Here is a 20,588-nt window from a genome sequence, read left to right as displayed (position 1 = left end):
CTGGGTAGTAAAGTTGTCTTTCAAAGCGGGGGCTTTGGTGGTATCAAGTTCCTGATTCAGAGAAGGACATTTATTCCTTGTCCCCAGGAGTTTCAGCTGTTGCTGCTGTAAATGAGGGTGTGGAGGTTACTTTGCTCAGTGCAGGGCTCAGCAGCTTATCTGGAAAAGAGAAGGGGCTCTTTGGAGCATGGACAAAGTTAACTAGCAAAAAAAAAAAAGATAATTAAATATCAGTACTTCGTACACTAGGAAGCTGCAATCTGCAGCTTTCTGAAGTGCAATTCCAGATTGCATTTGCTGGAGGTCTCCAGCCCACGGGGACATTATCTGTGGCCCTAGGTTTTCACCTGGGGAGGGGTGAAGAACAGGACAGACGGGACAGCGTGGTTGCTCATTGCTGGCTGTGCCAGTGAGGGTGGAAAGGCTGTGGGCTCCTGTCCAGGCTGCAGCCTGAGCTGTGTTTAGGAAGAATTGGCATGCTTTCTACCTGGAAAAGCTGTTTTTTCTGCCCTTATTAATGCAAACATGAGATTTTGTTCAGGAGCTCTGGCTGCTGTGGTGCTCGGTGGGGTGTCAGCAGTGCCCAGCCTGGGGTGTGTTAAAACCCCAGGGGCAGCATCACCTTGTGGAGGTTTATGCAGAGGACAGCTGTTTGGGATCATTCAGCATCCAGGCTGGCTCCCTCACTCAAGCATCCATAACCTCAACATTCATTTTGGGGGCCACACAGGAGAGTTGTCCAGGCTGGCTCCCTCACTCAAGCATCCATGACCTCAACATTCATTTTGGGGGGGCACACAGGATCTGTTTTTCAGTGACCTGTGGGAGAAAGCTCCCTCTGTCCAGGGGAAGGAATTAGCTCAGGAGTCATGACCCTCAGTGCCACCTCCAGAGATGCCCTGGAGACCAGAGAACTGGTTGGTTCCAGTTAGCGGTTGCAGCACCTGGGCCAAATGGCCAAGTCCTTATTTACTGTTACAATACTGGTAATTAATTAGCCTTTGAAAGTCCTCACCCATGCCACGGCCAGCAGCTTGCTTTGATGGTGGATGGTGATGACATTGTGACAGCAGAGCTCAGGGTACCAGGGATGTCAGAGGGACAGGGAGAGTAACATGGAGCAGAGCAGAAGCTGGATGTGGACAATTAAAAGAATTCCATGGGAGGGATTTCCAGAGAAAAACGTGGTTGAGCCCTGGAAGAGATCAGGATTCTGCACTTACTGACATATACATTTCACAGATCCTCAGCACTTGGGTCTTGTCCTGTGTGTGACTGGTTCCCGAGTGCCGTATTGAGATATTTTAAGGCTGTTGTTTCAATTTGTCTTGACAATGTTTAAAGACAGAGGTTAATCATGAGGAATTATTTCCCCTGAGCACGTACCCTGCCCACACTTAATTAAAAACTACATTTCTGTCTAGGAAAACGTCACTCCGGGCATAGCGTGGTTGCTTATTGACTCAAAGTGGGAGATGCCACGGCATCTCTGGCCATCAGGGATGGGAAGCTGTCTGCTGTGAGGCTCTCCCAGCCTGGCCCAGAGCACCAACAAAGGTTGTTTCTCAGGTTGCTTTGGCTCCCTTGCACAGGAATTGCAGGAGACGGGGAGAATGTGACCCGAGGGTTTCGCAGTATCTGCTTCAAATGTGGATTTCCAGTAAAAATTAATAAATACACACGGGCGGCTGGACTGCTATGGATTTTAGAAGTCATAGCGTCAAAAATCGGGTGGCTTGTGTGAGGATTTGGCAGAAGAAATGAGTGACCCTGGAGTGCTCAGGACAAAGACATGGCCCGTGTTATCGGGCTGACTGCATGTAATTATGTATTGCCTGTTTGTGGGAAAAACACATCGCCCCAGCTGGAGACCAGCTCTAGAAAGTGCTGGAGAGGAGATCACTGATTTGGATGCACGCCCCTAAAGCCTGGAAATTGAGGTTGTTTTAAAAGCATTTTATCATAAGACCTTAAGCAAGAAGGAGACTTCTGTGCTGCTCCTCTTGCAGCTGGAGCTGCTCAGGTGGGAGGGGGCAACAACAGGACAGGGCACTTAGGTTTTTAATCAAAGCATTACTAAGCATTAATACTATTTCTGGCATCTTTTCTCCTTATTACAAATGCAATACAAATCATAAGTGCTGCACGTATTACCTTATTTAGTGAAATCATGACAGGCCAGCGGTGCTGGGGAAGAGCATCACCTCTGAAGTCATTCCGTTGGGAAGCTGTGCCATCCTGGGAGAGGTGGGAGAGACCTGAAGGTGTTGATCTCTTGCTTTCCAGGTGATCCGTTCTGCTGCTGACTGGTCGGCCGGCATTAAATACCACGAGGAGTCCATCCACAACGCCTACGTCAGCGTGATCGAGAACAGCAAGCACTACCTCTACATCGAAGTGAGTGGCAATGAGGGAAAGCAGGAGGGTCGTGATGCTCTGGGCATGGGTCATGGCCATCAGGAGGGTCATTCTACTTCCTGAGGTCTGGTCTTAGTTTTTTTGGTGAATTTAGACACAGATGGATATTAACACAGAACCTGCTCTGAATTTTTGGGGCTGTTTCCGTTGGCTTCAGTGGTCTTTGGACCAGGCTGAATTTTTGGGGCTGTTTCTGTTGGCTTCAGTGGTCTTTGGACCAGGCTGATGGGTATGTATCCTGATAGCCTTATGACCACGAGGTGGGGAAAAAGGTAGACCTCTCCTTTATATGCCTCTTTGCAAAATTGCCTTCATCTTCCATGGCCTGTGCAATAGTTTTTCTGTCCCCTCCATGGCTTTGCAGTGTCCCCTGCCTATGCCTGAGCCTCCCACTCCCAGGGCTGGGCTGGCATCCATACAGCCTCGAGGTGCAGGAGTCTCCTGTGTCAGAGGGAATCCCAGCACTGACTGAAGAGAGATCCTTGTTCTCCCCTTCTTTCTTTCTTTCTTTTTAACCTCTTGGTAGGATGTTCTTTATGTGAACTTTCTAAAGGAGTGTGATTAATAAGGACTAACTCATTCCCTAAGCAAGCACAGACACACAATAATAATAATTAAATAAAAGGCATCAACTGAAATAGCACAGAAACCCAGCTATCTTCAGTTGCACTCGGTCTGAAATACAGCATGCAAATGGTTTTTTTGTTCCTTGCTGGCAGTGTCTAACAGAAGCTTCGCTTGCTTTTCCGGCAGAACCAGTTTTTTATTAGCTGTGCCGATGACAAAGTTGTCTGGAACAAGGTCGGCGATGCGATTGCTCAGAGGATTCTGAAAGCTCACAGGTAACCTGTCCTTTACAAGGCAATGAAAGTCTTCTGGTGGCATTTATGTGGTGTGGCGTGGCGTAAAATAATATCTTAATGGGCACTACAACAGCTTTTCCAAGGCAGAACTGATGCGGTCAAACGTCTGCTTGCGTTTGCAGCAGGGAGGTTCCTCAGTGGTTTCTTTGCAGCCAGAAAGTGATTTTCTGGACTTACCCTGATGCAAATGTATTTTTAACTGTGGGGCTTGTTTAAAAGCAAGCCCTTTATACTCCGGTTCAGTGACATCTTTGCGCCATAACCAACTGCGTGGTAAGGCGGGTTAATGGGCAAGGAGGTCGAACTGGGATTTGTGGCTTATTTAAATTATCTATAGAGAGGATTGGCTTCAAATAGGGAAAGCAAACACATTTCAAACAAACACAAGGACTGCAGGGTTTAGCTATTGTTTGAACAACTTTTGCTGGTAAGTGCTGGAGGGTGTTTGCGACCTCCAGCCATTGCAAGGGGGCCATCGTTGGTTCCAGGATGGATCAAACCCAGCTGTATTTTAGACACTCCTTTTACTTGAGCGTGCCTAGCCCTTTGTTAACATTAATAGCACAGGTAGTAGCTTGTCTTCACTTTTGATCCTGGACAGCCTTGCTTAAGGTTGCTTTCCTGGAGTCTGTCTTTAAGATAGATATATATCTATGTGTGTGTGTGTCATAGTCTAAAACTGTGTTTATATATGTGTGTGTGTGTGTGTGTGTGTGTCATAGTCTAAAACCGTATCCTGGTCTTGCTGAGCTGATACACAGAAAACTTCCTAAATTTTTCCTTCCATCTCTTGTGTGCTTTTTTTGCCATGCAGGGAGAAGTTTCTTGCAATGACTAGCCTGCAGCTACACTCTCCCCCCATGCAGGGAGAAGTTTCTTGCAATGACTATTTTTTTTCCATATTGTAGTTGCCTGCAGCTACACTCTCCCTGGAGTTGCAGAAATTTCTCTCTCTTTGGCACTTAAGCTCAGAAATTCCCACTTGAGTGAAGACGGGGGTAGGGGCAGGAGCTGTCATGAGCCCAGGCTTTGCTGAGAGGCCCTGTGGAAAGAGGAGCACTGTTCAGACCGGGAGAGCCCGGGTGTTATCTGCCATGCCCTTAACAACAGGGCAGGGAACAGGGTGGAGCTGCTCGTAATCTGTGAGCTGCAATGCAAAGCCTGAATAATTGACATGAGCTAAGGATGACAGGCTGGGGTGGATGATTTTCTAACCCAGGGTTGCTGAGGGGTGGTGCCAGCGCTGTGGAAGAGGGAGGGGAAGCACAGGAAAAAGCAGCGTGATACAACTTGAGTCCTCCAGTAGAACCATGTGTGGTGGGATGGTCCATCTGCCTGAACAGAACAACCCGCAGTGGGGGTAAGGTGCAGGCCAAGCAGCTGGGGATGCTGTTGCTGGTGTTTCCATCTGGTGGGAAGCCAGACCAGCATCTCTCTGGAGGTCCATGTCCCCTTGAAAAGCCATTCTGGATTTTCTACAATTTGCCATTGGCCATTTGGCATTGGCCCTTTGTGTCAGTTGCCTGCTTCTGGCAATGCTGCTGAGGCAGCAGCAAATTCGGCAGGTAACAGGTAATCTGCTAAGATTTTTCCTCTTATATAAAGTTTATATAAAGGGCGTCATTCTGTCCGGACGTCAAAAAGTCTGGTACAAAGGGGAGTCACACAAATTCTTCAGTGACCCATTTTCAGATGCGATGCTCGATTCACTTCTGTATTATTCCAGTTTTATGCCAGTATTATGCCAGCTTAATGCTGATGATTCCTAATGAAATATATCATTCAAAGTCTGCACCTTCCAGAGTGCTCGACATTGCCAAAAATTAAAAGTGCATGGTTTGTCTCTAGTGCTTGTGTTCCAAACTGACCTGGGAAAACAGCAGAGATGACACAAGGATGGTTTAAGTGTAGATTAAGTTCTTTACTTAAGCTTGTACAATTCTCACTCTTCTAGACTAAATATTTTCTACTAATGTAACTAATAACATTTGTTACTTGGTTTCCTCTTTTTTTTTTTTCTCATGGGTGGCTCTTTAATGAATTTAATAAACACTGAGCTTAGACAAACAAGCTGCTTTTTGAGGAGTGCTTTTGTTGATAGATCTTTTTCGTGATACAAAAAGGCTTCGTTTCAAAGTCTCTTGTTGCGTAGGGGTGAGACCTCATTAGCTGTGTCTGAGCTCTGCTCTCAGACTAAAGCTAGTTTATGGTGCATGGCACGGCTTTAAGGAAGCACTGGTTGAAATTCAAGGAAAACAGGTCTTCACCGTCTCCCTACCAGCTCAGATGAAACCCCAATTCTTCATTATTCCCCTGCCCTTAAATCCAAAAGCACAAGTTGTTCGAGAAAGGAATACTTTTAACAAAAACTGGCTCATCTTGAGGCTGCTCCTGAAATGGTTTTGTCCTGGTTAAACTGTGTTTGCCATCTAGTGGCAGCAGCCTTCAATGGAGCATCCTCCTCCTCCTCCTCCTCCGGGGCGCAGGGCAGGGGATTGCCAGTACCCGGGGGTGCCTGGAAAGCCCTGGCAGAGCAGATGCATCTGGCTCTTGTCAGCAAAGAAAACCCAAAGGTGGGTTTTCTTTGAGAAAAGCCCCAGGTAGGGCCACAATAGAAGCTTTTGTTCTGGATCAAATTGCGGTTTGGGTACGGTTTAGTTTGGGGGAACTCTGGAACTGAGTTTTTGTGCGTTGTGATGTGTGGGTGAAATACTGGCTTGTGGCTTTTTCCACCTTTTGTGCTGTTTGTGACTTCTAAAAACCTGGATGTAGTGGGAGCGTCAGGTTAGATTTGGATTTGTCTGCTGGTGATAGCTCTGTAATCTTTGCTGTGGTATGTACCAGTCTGCACCAGTATCGGTGTCACTGGGCTATCGTGATGCTCAAAAGAGCTTTTACAGTGGCAGACACAATCTGCAAAATAATTAACCCATCCTTGCACTTCAGTGAAAAAATGTCTTTCTTTTCCTTTAGCTTGTCTTGTTGTCTGTGAGAGCAAATAATTCCTTCTTCCCCTGGAGGTCACACAGAAAACTTCCTAAATTTTTCCTTCCATCTCTTGTGTGCTTTTTTTGCCATGCAGGGAGAAGTTTCTTGCAATGACTATTTTTTTTCCATATTGTAGTTGCCTGCAGCTACACTCTCCCTGGAGTTGCAGAAATTTCTCTCTCTTTGGCACTTAAGCTCAGAAATTCCCACTTGAGTGAAGACGGGGGTAGGGGCAGGAGCTGTCATGAGCCCAGGCTTTGCTGAGAGGCCCTGTGGAAAGAGGAGCACTGTTCAGACCGGGAGAGCCCGGGTGTTATCTGCCATGCCCTTAACAACAGGGCAGGGAACAGGGTGGAGCTGCTCGTAATCTGTGAGTTGCAATGCAAAGCCTGAATAATTGACATGAGCTAAGGATGACAGGCTGGGGTGGATGATTTTCTAACCCAGGGTTGCTGAGGGGTGGTGCCAGCGCTGTGGAAGAGGGAGGGGAAGCACAGGAAAAAGCAGCGTGATACAACTTGAGTCCTCCAGTAGAACCATGTGTGGTGGGATGGTCCATCTGCCTGAACAGAACAACCCGCAGTGGGGGTAAGGTGCAGGCCAAGCAGCTGGGGATGCTGTTGCTGGTGTTTCCATCTGGTGGGAAGCCAGACCAGCATCTCTCTGGAGGTCCATGTCCCCTTGAAAAGCCACTCTGGATTTCCTACAATTTGCCATTGGCCATTTGGCATTGGCCCTTTGTGTCAGTTGCCTGCTTCTGGCAATGCTGCTGAGGCAGCAGCAAATTCGGCAGGTAACAGGTAATCTGCTAAGATTTTTCCTCTTATATAAAGTTTATATAAAGGGCGTCATTCTGTCCGGACGTCAAAAAGTCTGGTACAAAGGGGAGTCACACAAATTCTTCAGTGACCCATTTTCAGATGCGATGCTCGATTCACTTCTGTATTATTCCAGTTTTATGCCAGTATTATGCCAGCTTAATGCTGATGATTCCTAATGAAATATATCATTCAAAGTCTGCACCTTCCAGAGTGCTCGACATTGCCAAAAATTAAAAGTGCATGGTTTGTCTCTAGTGCTTGTGTTCCAAACTGACCTGGGAAAACAGCAGAGATGACACAAGGATGGTTTAAGTGTAGATTAAGTTCTTTACTTAAGCTTGTACAATTCTCACTCTTCTAGACTAAATATTTTCTACTAATGTAACTAATAACATTTGTTACTTGGTTTCCTCTTTTTTTTTTTTCTCATGGGTGGCTCTTTAATGAATTTAATAAACACTGAGCTTAGACAAACAAGCTGCTTTTTGAGGAGTGCTTTTGTTGATAGATCTTTTTCGTGATACAAAAAGGCTTCGTTTCAAAGTCTCTTGTTGCGTAGGGGTGAGACCTCATTAGCTGTGTCTGAGCTCTGCTCTCAGACTAAAGCTAGTTTATGGTGCATGGCACGGCTTTAAGGAAGCACTGGTTGAAATTCAAGGAAAACAGGTCTTCACCGTCTCCCTACCAGCTCAGATGAAACCCCAATTCTTCATTATTCCCCTGCCCTTAAATCCAAAAGCACAAGTTGTTCGAGAAAGGAATACTTTTAACAAAAACTGGCTCATCTTGAGGCTGCTCCTGAAATGGTTTTGTCCTGGTTAAACTGTGTTTGCCATCTAGTGGCAGCAGCCTTCAATGGAGCATCCTCCTCCTCCTCCTCCGGGGCGCAGGGCAGGGGATTGCCAGTACCCGGGGGTGCCTGGAAAGCCCTGGCAGAGCAGATGCATCTGGCTCTTGTCAGCAAAGAAAACCCAAAGGTGGGTTTTCTTTGAGAAAAGCCCCAGGTAGGGCCACAATAGAAGCTTTTGTTCTGGATCAAATTGCGGTTTGGGTACGGTTTAGTTTGGGGGAACTCTGGAACTGAGTTTTTGTGCGTTGTGATGTGTGGGTGAAATACTGGCTTGTGGCTTTTTCCACCTTTTGTGCTGTTTGTGACTTCTAAAAACCTGGATGTAGTGGGAGCGTCAGGTTAGATTTGGATTTGTCTGCTGGTGATAGCTCTGTAATCTTTGCTGTGGTATGTACCAGTCTGCACCAGTATCGGTGTCGCTGGGCTATCGTGATGCTCAAAAGAGCTTTTACAGTGGCAGACACAATCTGCAAAATAATTAACCCATCCTTGCGCTCCAGTGAAAAAATGTCTTTCTTTTCCTTTAGCTTGAGTATCGGTGGCACTGGGCTATCGCAATGCTCAAAAGAGCTTTTACAGTGGCAGACACAATCTGCAAAATAATTAACCCATCCTTGCGCTCCAGTGAAAAAATGTCTTTCTTTTCCTTTAGCTTGTCTTGTTGTCTGTGAGAGCAAATAATTCCTTCTTCCCCTGGAGGTCACTTGCTGAGGTACTGATGAAAGTGGGGAGAAGAGTTGAAAATGGAAATATTTCACACTTTGCTCCCTTAAAACTTGTTTAGCAGCTTTGGATGGAAACCAAGTTGGTCAGCACAGGGAAAGCGAACCCCCAGGGGAGCTCACCTTGTATGATGCTGTAAAGTTTCCAGGCTAATATTCCCCCCCACTGTCGTTTTCAGGGAAAACAAGCGTTTCCGAGTATACGTGGTGATCCCGCTGCTGCCTGGGTTTGAAGGAGACATTTCCACCGGTGGGGGCAACGCGCTGCAGGCCATAATGCACTTCAACTACAGGTATTTTGAGGGGACACAGCAGGTCTCATGGGAAGGACCAAGGCACAGCAGTGCTGGGTAACTCTGCACTGGAAATGGGGTGCAGAGGAAGGCAAAACGGCCCAAGGCAAGATGGTTTTACTGGAAAACTACTGTGTTATGGTAATATGGCCAGGGCACAGTCAGTCTGTGGAGATTCCAGAGTGAAAATTCCCTTGTCTGCAAGGGTTCTGCTGCACCTCCAGAAGGACAAGTCATGCAGGAGACACAAGCAGAAGGAAACTGGTGCCCAGTGACAGGACAAGAGATATCAGGCACAAACTTGAATATAGGAAGTTCCATCTAAACACGAGGAGGAACTTCTTTACTTGGAGGGTGGCAGAGCCCTGGAAGAGGCTGCCCAGAGAGGTGGTGGAGTCTCCATCTCTAGAGACCTTCAAAACCTGCCTGGACACGCTCCTGTGCAACCTGCTCTGGGTGGACCTGCTCTGGCAGGGGGTTGGACTAGATGATCTCCAGAGGTCCCTTCCAACCCCGTATCATTCTGTGATTCTGTGAAAGCAGCGTGTCTCCCAAACCTGGCCCTTCTGCCTGAGCTTCCTTCTGCCAGAGCAACCATTGGTCTTTTGAAATTGCCCATGGGTGAGTTGGTTGGTTGGTTTTTTTAAATGAGATGCCAGTGGTGGCTTTTCCAGCCCAGCCGTAGTCACCCAGACTCCCTGGCCTGCTGTTCTGCATGTGTTGGCTTTCCTTCGTGGTGTCACTTCACATCCAGACCCTTGGCACAGAGGGTAGCAGCCCTGTTCATAACACATTTACATAACATCACTACAGTGTGCTCTAGAAGGTAGAAATGCTCTTGGGCTCCTGCATGGATTGGTACAAGCTCCTTTAGGAAATGAGCAGTCCTTGCTATATCAACAGTCATTTGGGGAAAAAATGTGTGCTCTGGAAGCACCGTGTTTCTTCTGCTTCCATGGGGTATTTAAGAGGCATCTGTGTTTGCAATTTACCTCGCCCGGTTCTGCTTCAGCATATGCTGTTGCCTGGAGTCGTGGTGGTGCTGACAGCTGCCTACCTTCTTTCCAGGACCATGTGCCGAGGAGAAAACTCCATCCTGGGCCAGCTGAAGGCAGAAGGTAAGAGCTTTATTCCCCTCCTCTGCGTTGCTTCGCCTTGGGTTGCTGCTGTTAGATGGATGTATAATGCAGAAATTGGATTTTTTGGTTTATTAATGTGGGCTTGCTGTGGGTCAGGGTTTCAGGCGTGTGCTATGGGTTGGTGAGCAACCTTCTCCTCCTCCTCATCCCACGGTGAGGTCTGTCAGGTCACCGAGCCGTGGCTGGGTGTCAGAGCTCACACTTGGATGTAGCCCCAATCCGGAGGAGGGGAGGACCCCGGGGAGGAGCACGGCGCGGTTGCAGCTGCTGAGGATCCTGTTATTTGGAAAAAGTCCAGAGCAGGGTCACAATCCTGGGAGCGCTGAGCCCTCTGCCTCCCCCGTGAATCCCACCCTGGGCTTTTTGTTTCTGGCACTCGTTGAACATGGAGAAGGAATAACCTGCCTCAGCAGGAGGCTGTTTCTGAGTTGCTTCCTCACCACGAGGATGAATTTGCTCTGCTGGCAGTCGGAGCACCATGAAAACACCATGAAAACCCACATATCACAAATGTAGGGGTGTACATAATGCCTGATTCGTTCTAGGTCTGCGTGTGTAAATCTGAGCTGCAGGCGAGTACATGAGGACATATTTTCCATTCTGTGCAAGGACAAAGCACCTGCTTCCAGCCTCCTTTCTTGCAGGAGCTGCAGAAGAACAGTTGCACACAGTCCAGAGATTTTAAGATGTTTGGGTCAATTGTGAGCCCTTGCGTTGCTGCACAAGGAGGATTGGGGTCATTTCTCACCAAAGTGGGAAAGGCAGCAGATCAGAGCAGCGCAGAGAACCCACAGCCAGCTTTAAAAGTCTATTTTTAAAGAAACTTATTTCTATTATCTGTTTGTTTATTTTTTTTTAAGTAAAAAATGAGCTGTTATTCATATGGGTCTTTATATAAAGAGGCTCTTTTCTCTTTCTTCTCTTTTCCACCTCCCCTCGTCCCACCGTATTTGTTCTCTTTTCATTTTCAGTTGGAGATAAGTGGATAAACTACATATCGTTCTGTGGACTTCGAACACATGCAGAGCTGGAAGGAAAACTAGTCACAGAGCTCATCTATGTGCACAGCAAACTGCTTATTGCTGATGACAACACAGTTATAATTGGTGAGCCAGGGCAGGGGCTTGCGGGAGGGCTTTGGACCACTCAGTTATACCTGGATTAATCCCATGGTTTCTCTGCCCTCTGCTCAGAGCAGGCTGTGGTGCTGTTTGCTTTTCTATGTTGTGATTATTTTTTTCCTCGTGAAATATTTTGCTGTTTAAAAAAAACCCAACAACAAACTCATAAATTCATCAGGAGGGTAGGTAGGAGGGAGGGAAAGCATTTGGAGGGCTGTCGTTTAATTTGTTTTTCTAAAATTGTTTTAAATCTCTGTGTAACAGTGAAGAGAATCCCAGTGCAGGGAATATTGTCCATCTGTCTTGTATCAAACTCTGCTCTAGCAGGAAGACTTGTGAGACTTGTCATCTGTTCCTTAAAGAACAGAATGTGCCGTAAAATTTGGAAGGTTTGGACAACATGTGTCATTTATCAGCTCCGTTTCCTAAGAATGGGGAAATATGTTATAACAAGTAATAGATTTCATTTCATCTGTTTCTTTTACCATATTTATTATGAGACCACGAAGCAAAGGCAAGACCTCAGGCTCAGAGTCCTGTATTGCAGCAGAAAAGCAGAGGTTTTTGCCTGTTTCTTTAAAGAAACCCTTTCGATCTGTTGTATCAGCAACGAAAACTTTGCCAAAGAATAACTTAATGCCAGATTTTGCAAGACTCAGGATACTCCCCTCCTCCAAAGCAGCAGTTGAGCCTGTAGTCTCAGATGACCCGTGGTTAGTTCTGCTCCTCTGTTACCCTCTCAGGGGTCAGATCCCATCTCCAGCACACAGAGAAGCCCAGAGGTGCTTTTAATATTAAAGCAGGAACAGTGTTGTCGCAACTGTGATGGTCTGGGGGCCTGAGACAGGTCTTCATCTTAGGGGATGACTTTGTAGAGTAGGGTAGATGGTTGGACTCGATGATCCCAAGGGTCTCCTCCAACCTAGACGATTCTATGATTCATTTCTATTTTCCATACCTCCAAGACTGAGGATGGATTTTTGTACAGCAAGTGCATCTGTGCTGGCTGGTGAGGTGGTGGGGAGCCAGTGTCATCCATTTTCCACCCGAGAAAGAGGTGGTGCATGGAAATGAAATGCTAACGGAGCTCTTGGGGTCTGTGTTTTCATGAGGAATCTCTCTGGTCGGGGAAGCTATAGATGGTTCCTCACGGAGATGAGGGATGCAGAGGGTGGTGGGTGGTGATGGGGGGCGTTCAGGAGCATCCCACGCCACGGTGGTGCATTGCTGGTCCTTCCCTTTCCCCCTCACCAGGCTCTGCCAACATCAACGACCGCAGCATGCTGGGCAAGCGGGACAGCGAGATGGCCATCATCGTGCAGGACACCGAGACCGTCCCCTCCGTGATGGACGGGGAGGATTACAATGCTGGCAAGTTTGCCCAGTCCCTCCGGCTGCGGTGCTTCAGGTAGGGGATGCAGGCAGGGCTTGCTCAGCTTTAGCATCATTTAGCATCTTCGTTTAGCATCGTTTAACCCGGAGTTTTGCCCCTGTTTCACTGGTATTAGCCTTTCTCACGCAGCTCCTGTCCTCAGCTCGGCAGCTTGACTTACAAATCATTTTGCAACAGGATTTCTCTAGGAAAGCTCATAAACAAGACAGTGATATTTTGCCTCCAGATCCTGTTTTCACACTCTCTCAATTTTGGGTGATGGTGTCTCTTTCTAATGGAAGTTTCCTCACTCAGAGCAGCCATCTGGCTACAACACGGCCATTTTTTCATTGAGACCTTTTTCTTTTTCCTTGTTTTTTGTTGTTGTTTTTTTTCTCCACCCCGTTTCCCATCTGGACAGTCATTGCACAGAAAAGAAAAAAAAGATAAAATAGGGCAGCATTACGGCTGATGGACTATTGCAGGAGATGGGAGCAGGAGGGCACTGGGAGCACACAGGGTTTGGCAAGTCCCAAGGAAAGTTTTCCTCTCCTGGCATTTCTTAGGAGGGGGAGCACCCCGTGAGCATCAATCCCTTTGTCTTCTCAGGGTTGTCCTTGGCGGCTCCGATCTCAATCCGGAACACCAGGATCCCGTCTGTGACAAATTCTTCAAGGAGGTGTGGATTTCTACAGCAGCTCGCAATGCCACCATCTTCGACAAGGTGAGGAATGCAGCGTCTTTCCCTTCCCTCTTTCACGTGTGGCAGCACCAGATGCCAACTGGAGAAGCAGCACAGGGAAGGCAAGGGCAGCAGGTCCAGCTCCTGGAGGTTGGACCTTCAGAGATGCTTTGAAGGAATGAGTAGTGTCAGTTGCAAGAGCTGTGAAAAAGAAACTGGAGTTTGTGCACCCACAAAGTGTGACAGCAACCCAAGAATCATAGAATGGTTTGGGTTGGAAGGGATCTTAAAGATCATCCAGTTCCATCCAGCCTGCCCTGGGCAGGGACACCTCCCACCAGACCAGGTTGCTCAAAGCTCCATCCAGCCTGGCCTTGAACCCCTCCAGGGATGGGGCAGCCACAGCTTCTCTGGGCAACCTGTTCCAGTGGCTCACCACCCTCACAGCAAAGAATTTCTAATACCTAATCTAAATCTCCCCTCTTTCAATTTAAAACCATTACCCCTTGTCCTGTCACTACAGTTCTGATTTCTCCTTTTATTTGTATCAGCTGTAGCTCCACTGATGGCCATTGAGTACTTTCTGCTTCTACTTGGTCCATAGCGTAACTGGAGTAGAAGCAAATTTTACTTCTGGTTTCTAATGAGCTTTTGCAGCGATCAGAAAAAGCCCCGGAGCTTCCCCTCTGCCCTCTCTACCCGTATCACAGATAGGCACGTACCTCTTCCCTCCCAGTTCTCCAGGCTGTTAATTAAGTCGCTCCCATCCCAGGGAATTTGCATGTTTTGGTCTTTCTCGGGAGCTCTGCATTGCAGTATTTCCCCCGCACCGACGTGCCACTTCTCCTTTCTGTTTTTCTCAGGTTTTTCGATGCCTTCCCAGCGACCAGGTGAATAATTTAACCCAGCTGCGGGATTTCATCAACAAGCCCAAACTGGCAAATGATGATCCTGTGAAAGCAGCAGAAGAACTGAAAAAGATTCGTGGGTTTTTAGTACAATTCCCCTTTCGTTTTCTGGAGGAAGAGTACTTGCTTCCCTCCGTCGGAACGAAGGAGTCCATGGTACCCATGGAGGTTTGGACTTAAGAAGAGGCAGACTGCTGGACATTTTTAAAGTCTGGTTCTCTAGAGACAAGTTGATGGGCGATACAGGATTTTGGAAAGCTTTTTATTGCTAAGGGAAGCAAAACAAAAAAAAGATCTCCACCAAGCTGACGTGCCTTTCGTAAGGATTTTGGTGGAAGAACTTGAAGCAAATCAACACTAGCAAAGGAGAGGAGCAGAAAGACTTGGAAATTACAGCAAATGAGAAGTTTATCCTTTGAGGAGTTACTTCTTTAAGACCTGTTCTGAGCACATAAAGGATGCAGGCCACTTCCTAGGATAGGAAACGCCAGTTGATGTTACTGCTGTGCACCGTGGTTGCGTACGTACCCTGATCATGCTGTGGCTTCACAGGTGTCCCAGGCTGCATGTGCTTTGAAGGCTTTCAGGTGGCTCTCCAGAGTCCCCTCATCACTCCTTCGTACGCCGTCAGAGCACATCACCTACCTTTGGAGCTGTGGGGAAAGGGCTGCTCGGTGCTGCCTCGGGCTGTCCTACCGTCACAGCTTCCCAAGCGAAGGTGTTTCGCTTCTCACATGGGAAGCAAAGCAACAATCTTGTATCAGAATCAGCGTTTTTCAGTCTCTTCTCCCCTCTGGGGGAAAAAAAACCCTTGTTTCTACCACAGCTGGAGCAATCAGTGGTCCTCACGCCCAGCCTGGTGCTGCCTGGCTCTTGGCAAAGGGCAGCCTGGATGGAGCTGGAGGTGCTGGAAACCACCAGGGCTTGCTGGCCTTTGCCAACACACAGAACATCAGTTTGTTCCAGCTGTGTGTGAAGGCTTTTCTCCAGGAGAGGATCAAGGTTTAAACTCAAGCCTTCGCTCTCCAGAGCTGAAGGAAAGCGAAGCTCTGCATGTGATGGGACAGAAACTCCAAAGCCAGCATTGGGCTGAGCTTAGCTCTGTGCTCTGGGTCCTCCACTCATGCATTTCTGGTCCAGTATGTAGGTAGAACTTCCATTTCTAGTCCAGTACGTAGGTAGAACTTTCTCTCCATCTCTTTCCTCCCTATTTAAAGAAGGGAAAGGCCGTTGAGCTAGAGCAGAAGCCGTGCTCAAGCTGAGCTGGCATGTCTCTCTGTAGGTGGGGTGAATGCAAGGGGGAAGGGGAGCAGTTAGCAAAGCCTTGTCTCTGGTCTGCTTTGTTGTTAGACCAGCCACCATCTTGAGCTCAGTCACGCAGGACATGTCTTCCCCAGCACAGGTGAAACTCAGTGTGCCCAGTCCCACTTTCCATTTCTGTAAGACAATTTCCAAAGCTATCGTGCATCTCACTCTGCAGCAAAGCAGCAGTTTGATTCAGCATCCCTGGGAAAAACACTACTGCTCCTGGGTCTGGACCTCGTGTGGTGGGTGCCATCCTAGGTCTTTACACCCTCCTCCATCCTGCAGTGAGCTGTGTCTCCCAATTCCACGTCCAGCTCCAGTCCCAGGAGAGCTTACCCTTGGTGGGTGGCAGTGCCATGTCAAACCATGAGAGATCAGACTGTTAGAAACACCTAACAAGAGTCAGGTGAGGAGAAATAGGGGGCTGAGCTCCTCTGCTGCCACTGTGTCCAGTGGGATGCCTTTGCCAGCTGAGCTCAACCCTGTGCCTGTCTCCTTGGTAAAAAGACCAGGTGAACTAGTGTTTATTTTAGTGCACAAATAAGTTTCTTTTTTTTTGCTTTTTTGTCACTTCCAACAGTCTTACCTCTTTTTCATAGAATCATAGAATGGTTTGGGTTGGAAAGGACCTTAAAGATCATCAGTTCCACCCCCCTGCCCTGGGCAGGGTCACCTCCCACCAGACCTGGTTGCTCAAAGCTCTGTGCAGGCTGGTCTTGAACCCCTCCAGGGATGGGGCAGCCACAACTTCTCTGGGCAACCTGGGCCAGTGTCTCACCAGCCTCACAGGAAAGAATGTCTTCCTAATATCTCATCTAAATCTCCTCTCTCAGTTTAAAACCAATACCCCTCATCCTGTCGTTCCACTCCCTGCTGTACTGGGACGGGATCCCACTGGTTGCCTAGCTGTCCCCAGAACACAGCTGGCACCACGTTTTAGCTGATGGCCTTCTGTGTCTTCAGACCTGTAAACAGGCACTGGGTAATTCTGTTACCTGCTGCATCACCCAAGCAAGAAACAACCCCAGACATCCTTGTGGGGCAGCTGGAGTCTCAGCAGTTTCCACACTGGTTTTCACTCATATTTTGTAGCTGCAATTGCCATTTACACTCCTTCCTGCCTGGTGTATCTGTGGTCTGGTTACTCTGTTGGAAGCCCATGTGCAGCATTTTATGTGATGATCCTTTGGTCCAAGGTGCTGATGTTTTTATCTGGCATGCTGTAAGCAGATAAGTATGTCCCCTTGATATTTTTATTCTTTTTTTTCCCCCCCTTAAAATAATTGACCCAGGGTCACCCCCTGCTGAGCCAGAGCAGTTTGTGCCCCAACCACTTGCAATCAAGAAAGATCAAAGGGGTCTTGTTGTTTCATGTCGGAGCTAGTTCGGAGCTTTTATCTCTGGGTATGTTTTTAGCTGTTTTAGTTTGAACAAAGCTGCTAACTTTAAACGATTATAGCCTGTCAGAGAATCATTGTTAAGTCACTCAGATCTGCATTCATCGTTGAAAAGGAAGCTTTCATCCCCGCCACCCGTACACAGTGAACCTTGAAGAAGTGCAAGACTCCTGTCATCTTCTAAGTGCTCTTATTGTCTCGGTCCCCGTATCAGCAGAGATTCTTATAATTGTTAAATTATCCTTATATTGTCTTTTAAGGTGGTAAGTAGCTAATTACTGGGGCTTCACAACTGCAGTGGCGTTAAGTCCCCCTCTGTCAGGCTGCTTTGGGGTAAAACCACCCAGGTTCTGCACCACTCAGCCCACCCTGTGGTGGCTGCTGGTCCCAAGTGACACAGCAGAGCCACAGAGGAGAGGTCTCACTGACTGAAAAGGTGCTAATTAAGAAGGTCGTTCGTTATTAAAGTAACAGATGGGCCTCACGTTGGCACCCTCTCCAGGAGGAGGTTTCTTTTGGTGGGAACAGAGGAGCCGCGTTGAGCATCCCTTCCCTGCCTTGGTACTAAATTTCCTAATACTGGGAATTTAGTAGGGTTCAAATGCAAGGTGTTCAAGGCAGCAGGGAGAACCCAGAGTCCCCAGGAGCTCGTGGGGCCACCAAACCCCACCGTGGGTACAACACTGCACACCCCAAACATATGATGGGGCTGGAGCCACCTCCAGTGAAGGCACAACTCCTGTTTGCACCCACCAGCTGGCTCCTTGGAGTTTATTTCTTATATTAAGAAGCCTGTGAGGTTGGACACCTGGAGAGGGTTGATTTCTGCACCAGAACAATCACTACTTTGTGGTGATTCGTGCCAGAGTGGGTTTGTTTTTAATACTTTCAAACTGGAGAGGATCGCTGGCAAACACACAGTACTGTAACAAGTGATGTGGGTTCAAGCACTAGCAAACCTGGAAACATGAACTGTTTCTTGGGGCGTTTATTTGTTAGAACTATAGGAAATAAGTTAACTTCTCCCAGGCTCAGACTTTATTTTGTAGTTCAACCTGAGTAGAAACACTTTTTTTTTTTTTCTCCTTTAATTTATTCTTTAACATGTGCCACTTGGAGAACTCGCACTCCTTACCGTATCTTTTTAATATTCTGATATTTTAAAATGTGTGGTTTATTGTGTAGATGTTGGACTGGAAAAATATTTCACTGTAAAATCAATGCATGGTTTTAAAAAAAAAAATGAGGGCTAAGATGTCATCATACGTAAGAACTTTACCTAAAAGTAATTTGTGGGAGAACTACTGCCGTGTTCTGTGGCATATGCAAAGTGCTTGGCTCAGTTTCTGGTCTCTTGGTCTCGGTTTGTTGCCTGACTTGATGTGACCTTTGCTGGATTAAACCCCGAAGACTCTCCTTTTCCTTGCTTTTGATCAGGTTTTGCAACACAATTTTGCAATCCTGGTGCTGTCCCTGGGGGAGACCTCAGTGCAGGTTTTGCCCAGCTGGGACCCCGACATCAATAATTTAAATATCTTTATTCCTTCCAAGGAAGTACCCGTGTACAATCAAGCTCAGACGTGGTTTGCTGCTGTTATTTCAGTGTAACAAATCTTTTGTGCACTCCTGTGAGGACAGTCGGGGGGTTGTAATCCATGGACAGAAGCTGCATTTGGGGGGACGTTGAGATGAAAATGGGAACGGTCCTTGAGGTTAATGCCATTTCCTTCTCCTCCTGCTGAATGTAAAGACCCAAATCCACGCTGGTCTGAACTGACACCCCTCCACCAGCCCCAGAGCTGCTGCCCTGGGTTCCTGGTGGAAAGGACTCTGTCTGGGAGATGCAGTGGTGGCCAAGGTGAAGAGAGCGAGTGGTCTCCAGGCCAGGTGTGCGGGTAGAGGTTGGCATCTCTTGGGTGGCTCTCGCGTTTTGTGCCACTCGTTCTGCTAATTGTTTTGAACAAGCAATCCCTTCTGCACGGCTGAGATCCTGCTGGAACCAGGAGCTTTGCAGAATGGAGGTGCAGACCAGGAACCTAACGCCGTGGCAGTGAATCACATTAAGCCTGCAAAACTGAGGTGTATCCAAGGGGAGCAGACCCACAAACTGTACATCGACCGTTGAATGCGATGATCCTCTTGGGGTTTCTCTTTTTTATTAGTGGTGTTTGTTTTTGTTTTTTTTAATTTCCCTGCCTGCTTTCTTGTTGTATCTTCCCATATTTGTGATCATTCTATTCTTAACCTCCCGGGGTGTTTTCATAAAATCCCCTCCATGTAAATAACTCCGACTTCCCTCTTTCCTGATGCTTGGGAAATGAGGAAAAAAAAAGTGTCAAAAGTCACAGTTCTGGGAATGTTTTGGGGTTGTTTTTTTTTCCTAAATGGTGTCTCTAGCTAAACTAATCAGCTAAAGGAGAGCTTCCACTTGGGGTGCGAGTGCAGGTCTCCGTGCATCTCCGCCTTCCAACGGTGCAGTTGTGAACACTGAATATCCCTTCTGTGAAGGCTGCTGGAATCCAGTTTTGTATCCTTGTTTCTGCTCACCATCTGCTTTTTCCTTTCCACTCCGTTTGTATCTATCTGGTAAATGAATGTCTGCTAATGGACTGCAAATACAACCCATCCTCACGTCGAAACCTTTGGCTTTGGTCTCGTTTCTGCATGTTTTGGGGACTGGGGCAGCATCCTGCTTGTGGGCTGAGTTCTGCCCTTGCCTTGCCCCCAGACATGGTGGGAAAAGGTCTGGAATCGCAATAAAAAGGGCTAGACTTGAGTCATTTTGGGTTTTCCTGGGAGAGAGAAATCGCTGGAGTGAAACAGCATAGAAAGAAGATTGGACGTCTTAAAATAAATAAGTTTTAAAATCCCATTTTAAAGGACTTTTAATAATCCAAAGGTATTATGAAAGGCACAGACAAAAATAGTCTGTCTCCAAAATAGAATTCACTTGCTACTGTCCCTTTTAACTTCCAATAAAGGGAGTTCAGTCTAGAGAGAGGGGAAAAAACAGATTACTGTTGTCCTCCAGGGGGAGAAGAGCTGAACAAAGCAGCAGTGGCGTTTCCAAGCTCTCTTGCAAACTGAAAACATATTAACTTCTCCGTTTCTTAGATTTCATCTCCTTCCTCAAATGCCGAAGGGCTCTCTGCGTCTTCAGAAACGTTCAGACCCAATCTGTGCCCTTGATCAATGCAATAAACCAAGATAAGGGAAGCTGGAGCTCCGGGTGTTGGTAGAAGGCAGGCGGCTGCTGATGGACACCGTCAGCTTCTGCTGCTGCTCCGGCATCCCATGGCTAATTACAGGCTGCCTGCATCCTGCTGACAAGGTCTTGTGGGCAGAGATAACAGCAGACAGGAGCTGGCAGCAGAGTGGGTACGGGGGTGACACAGCTGAGGTTGGTGGCCACCAGTGGCTTTTGCTGGCCAGCACTGATGGATGTTGGTGTGAGCAGTGCAGGAGAGATGGGTTATCTCGATGCAAGCTTGGCTTTAATGTGAACCTAGGAGTGGTCCTCCAGCTAGAGAGTTGGGGTATCCATTTGTAGGAAGGGTCCTCTCCTGGTTTGAGGTTAAAACCAATTTTCTGTTCAGTAATTTCAATGTTCAGTGAAGCCTCTTCTAAGTAACTGAACTCTGGGAAATAACGACATACTTTTCATACAGTGTCCACTTCCAGAGTGGTGAGAGCTGCTGTTCATAGGGAA

At 47.4% G+C, this 20,588-nt stretch overlaps 1 protein-coding gene across 1 annotated transcript in view; it reads left to right on the top strand.

The window, feature by feature from the left end:
* The window catches only part of PLD1 (phospholipase D1), an 83,059-nt gene extending 66,959 nt beyond the window's left edge, over positions 1–16,100 (top strand). Inside the window, exons 22-29 of the mRNA XM_014938832.1 lie at positions 2,287–2,397; positions 3,172–3,260; positions 8,842–8,955; positions 10,024–10,073; positions 11,066–11,200; positions 12,470–12,623; positions 13,197–13,311; positions 14,133–16,100. Coding sequence (XP_014794318.1) covers positions 2,287–2,397; positions 3,172–3,260; positions 8,842–8,955; positions 10,024–10,073; positions 11,066–11,200; positions 12,470–12,623; positions 13,197–13,311; positions 14,133–14,357 — 993 coding nt within the window. The 3' untranslated portion in view covers positions 14,358–16,100. The remainder of the gene's footprint in view (positions 1–2,286; positions 2,398–3,171; positions 3,261–8,841; positions 8,956–10,023; positions 10,074–11,065; positions 11,201–12,469; positions 12,624–13,196; positions 13,312–14,132) is intronic.
* The last annotated feature ends 4,488 nt before the right edge of the window (positions 16,101–20,588 follow it).

Source organism: Calidris pugnax, unplaced genomic scaffold (genome assembly GCF_001431845.1).
Source record: "Calidris pugnax isolate Ruff unplaced genomic scaffold, ASM143184v1 scaffold52, whole genome shotgun sequence".
Taxonomy (NCBI): domain Eukaryota; kingdom Metazoa; phylum Chordata; class Aves; order Charadriiformes; family Scolopacidae; genus Calidris; species Calidris pugnax.
The sequence above is the reverse complement of the archived record's forward strand: the minus strand, read 5'-3'. Positions and strand labels throughout refer to the sequence as shown.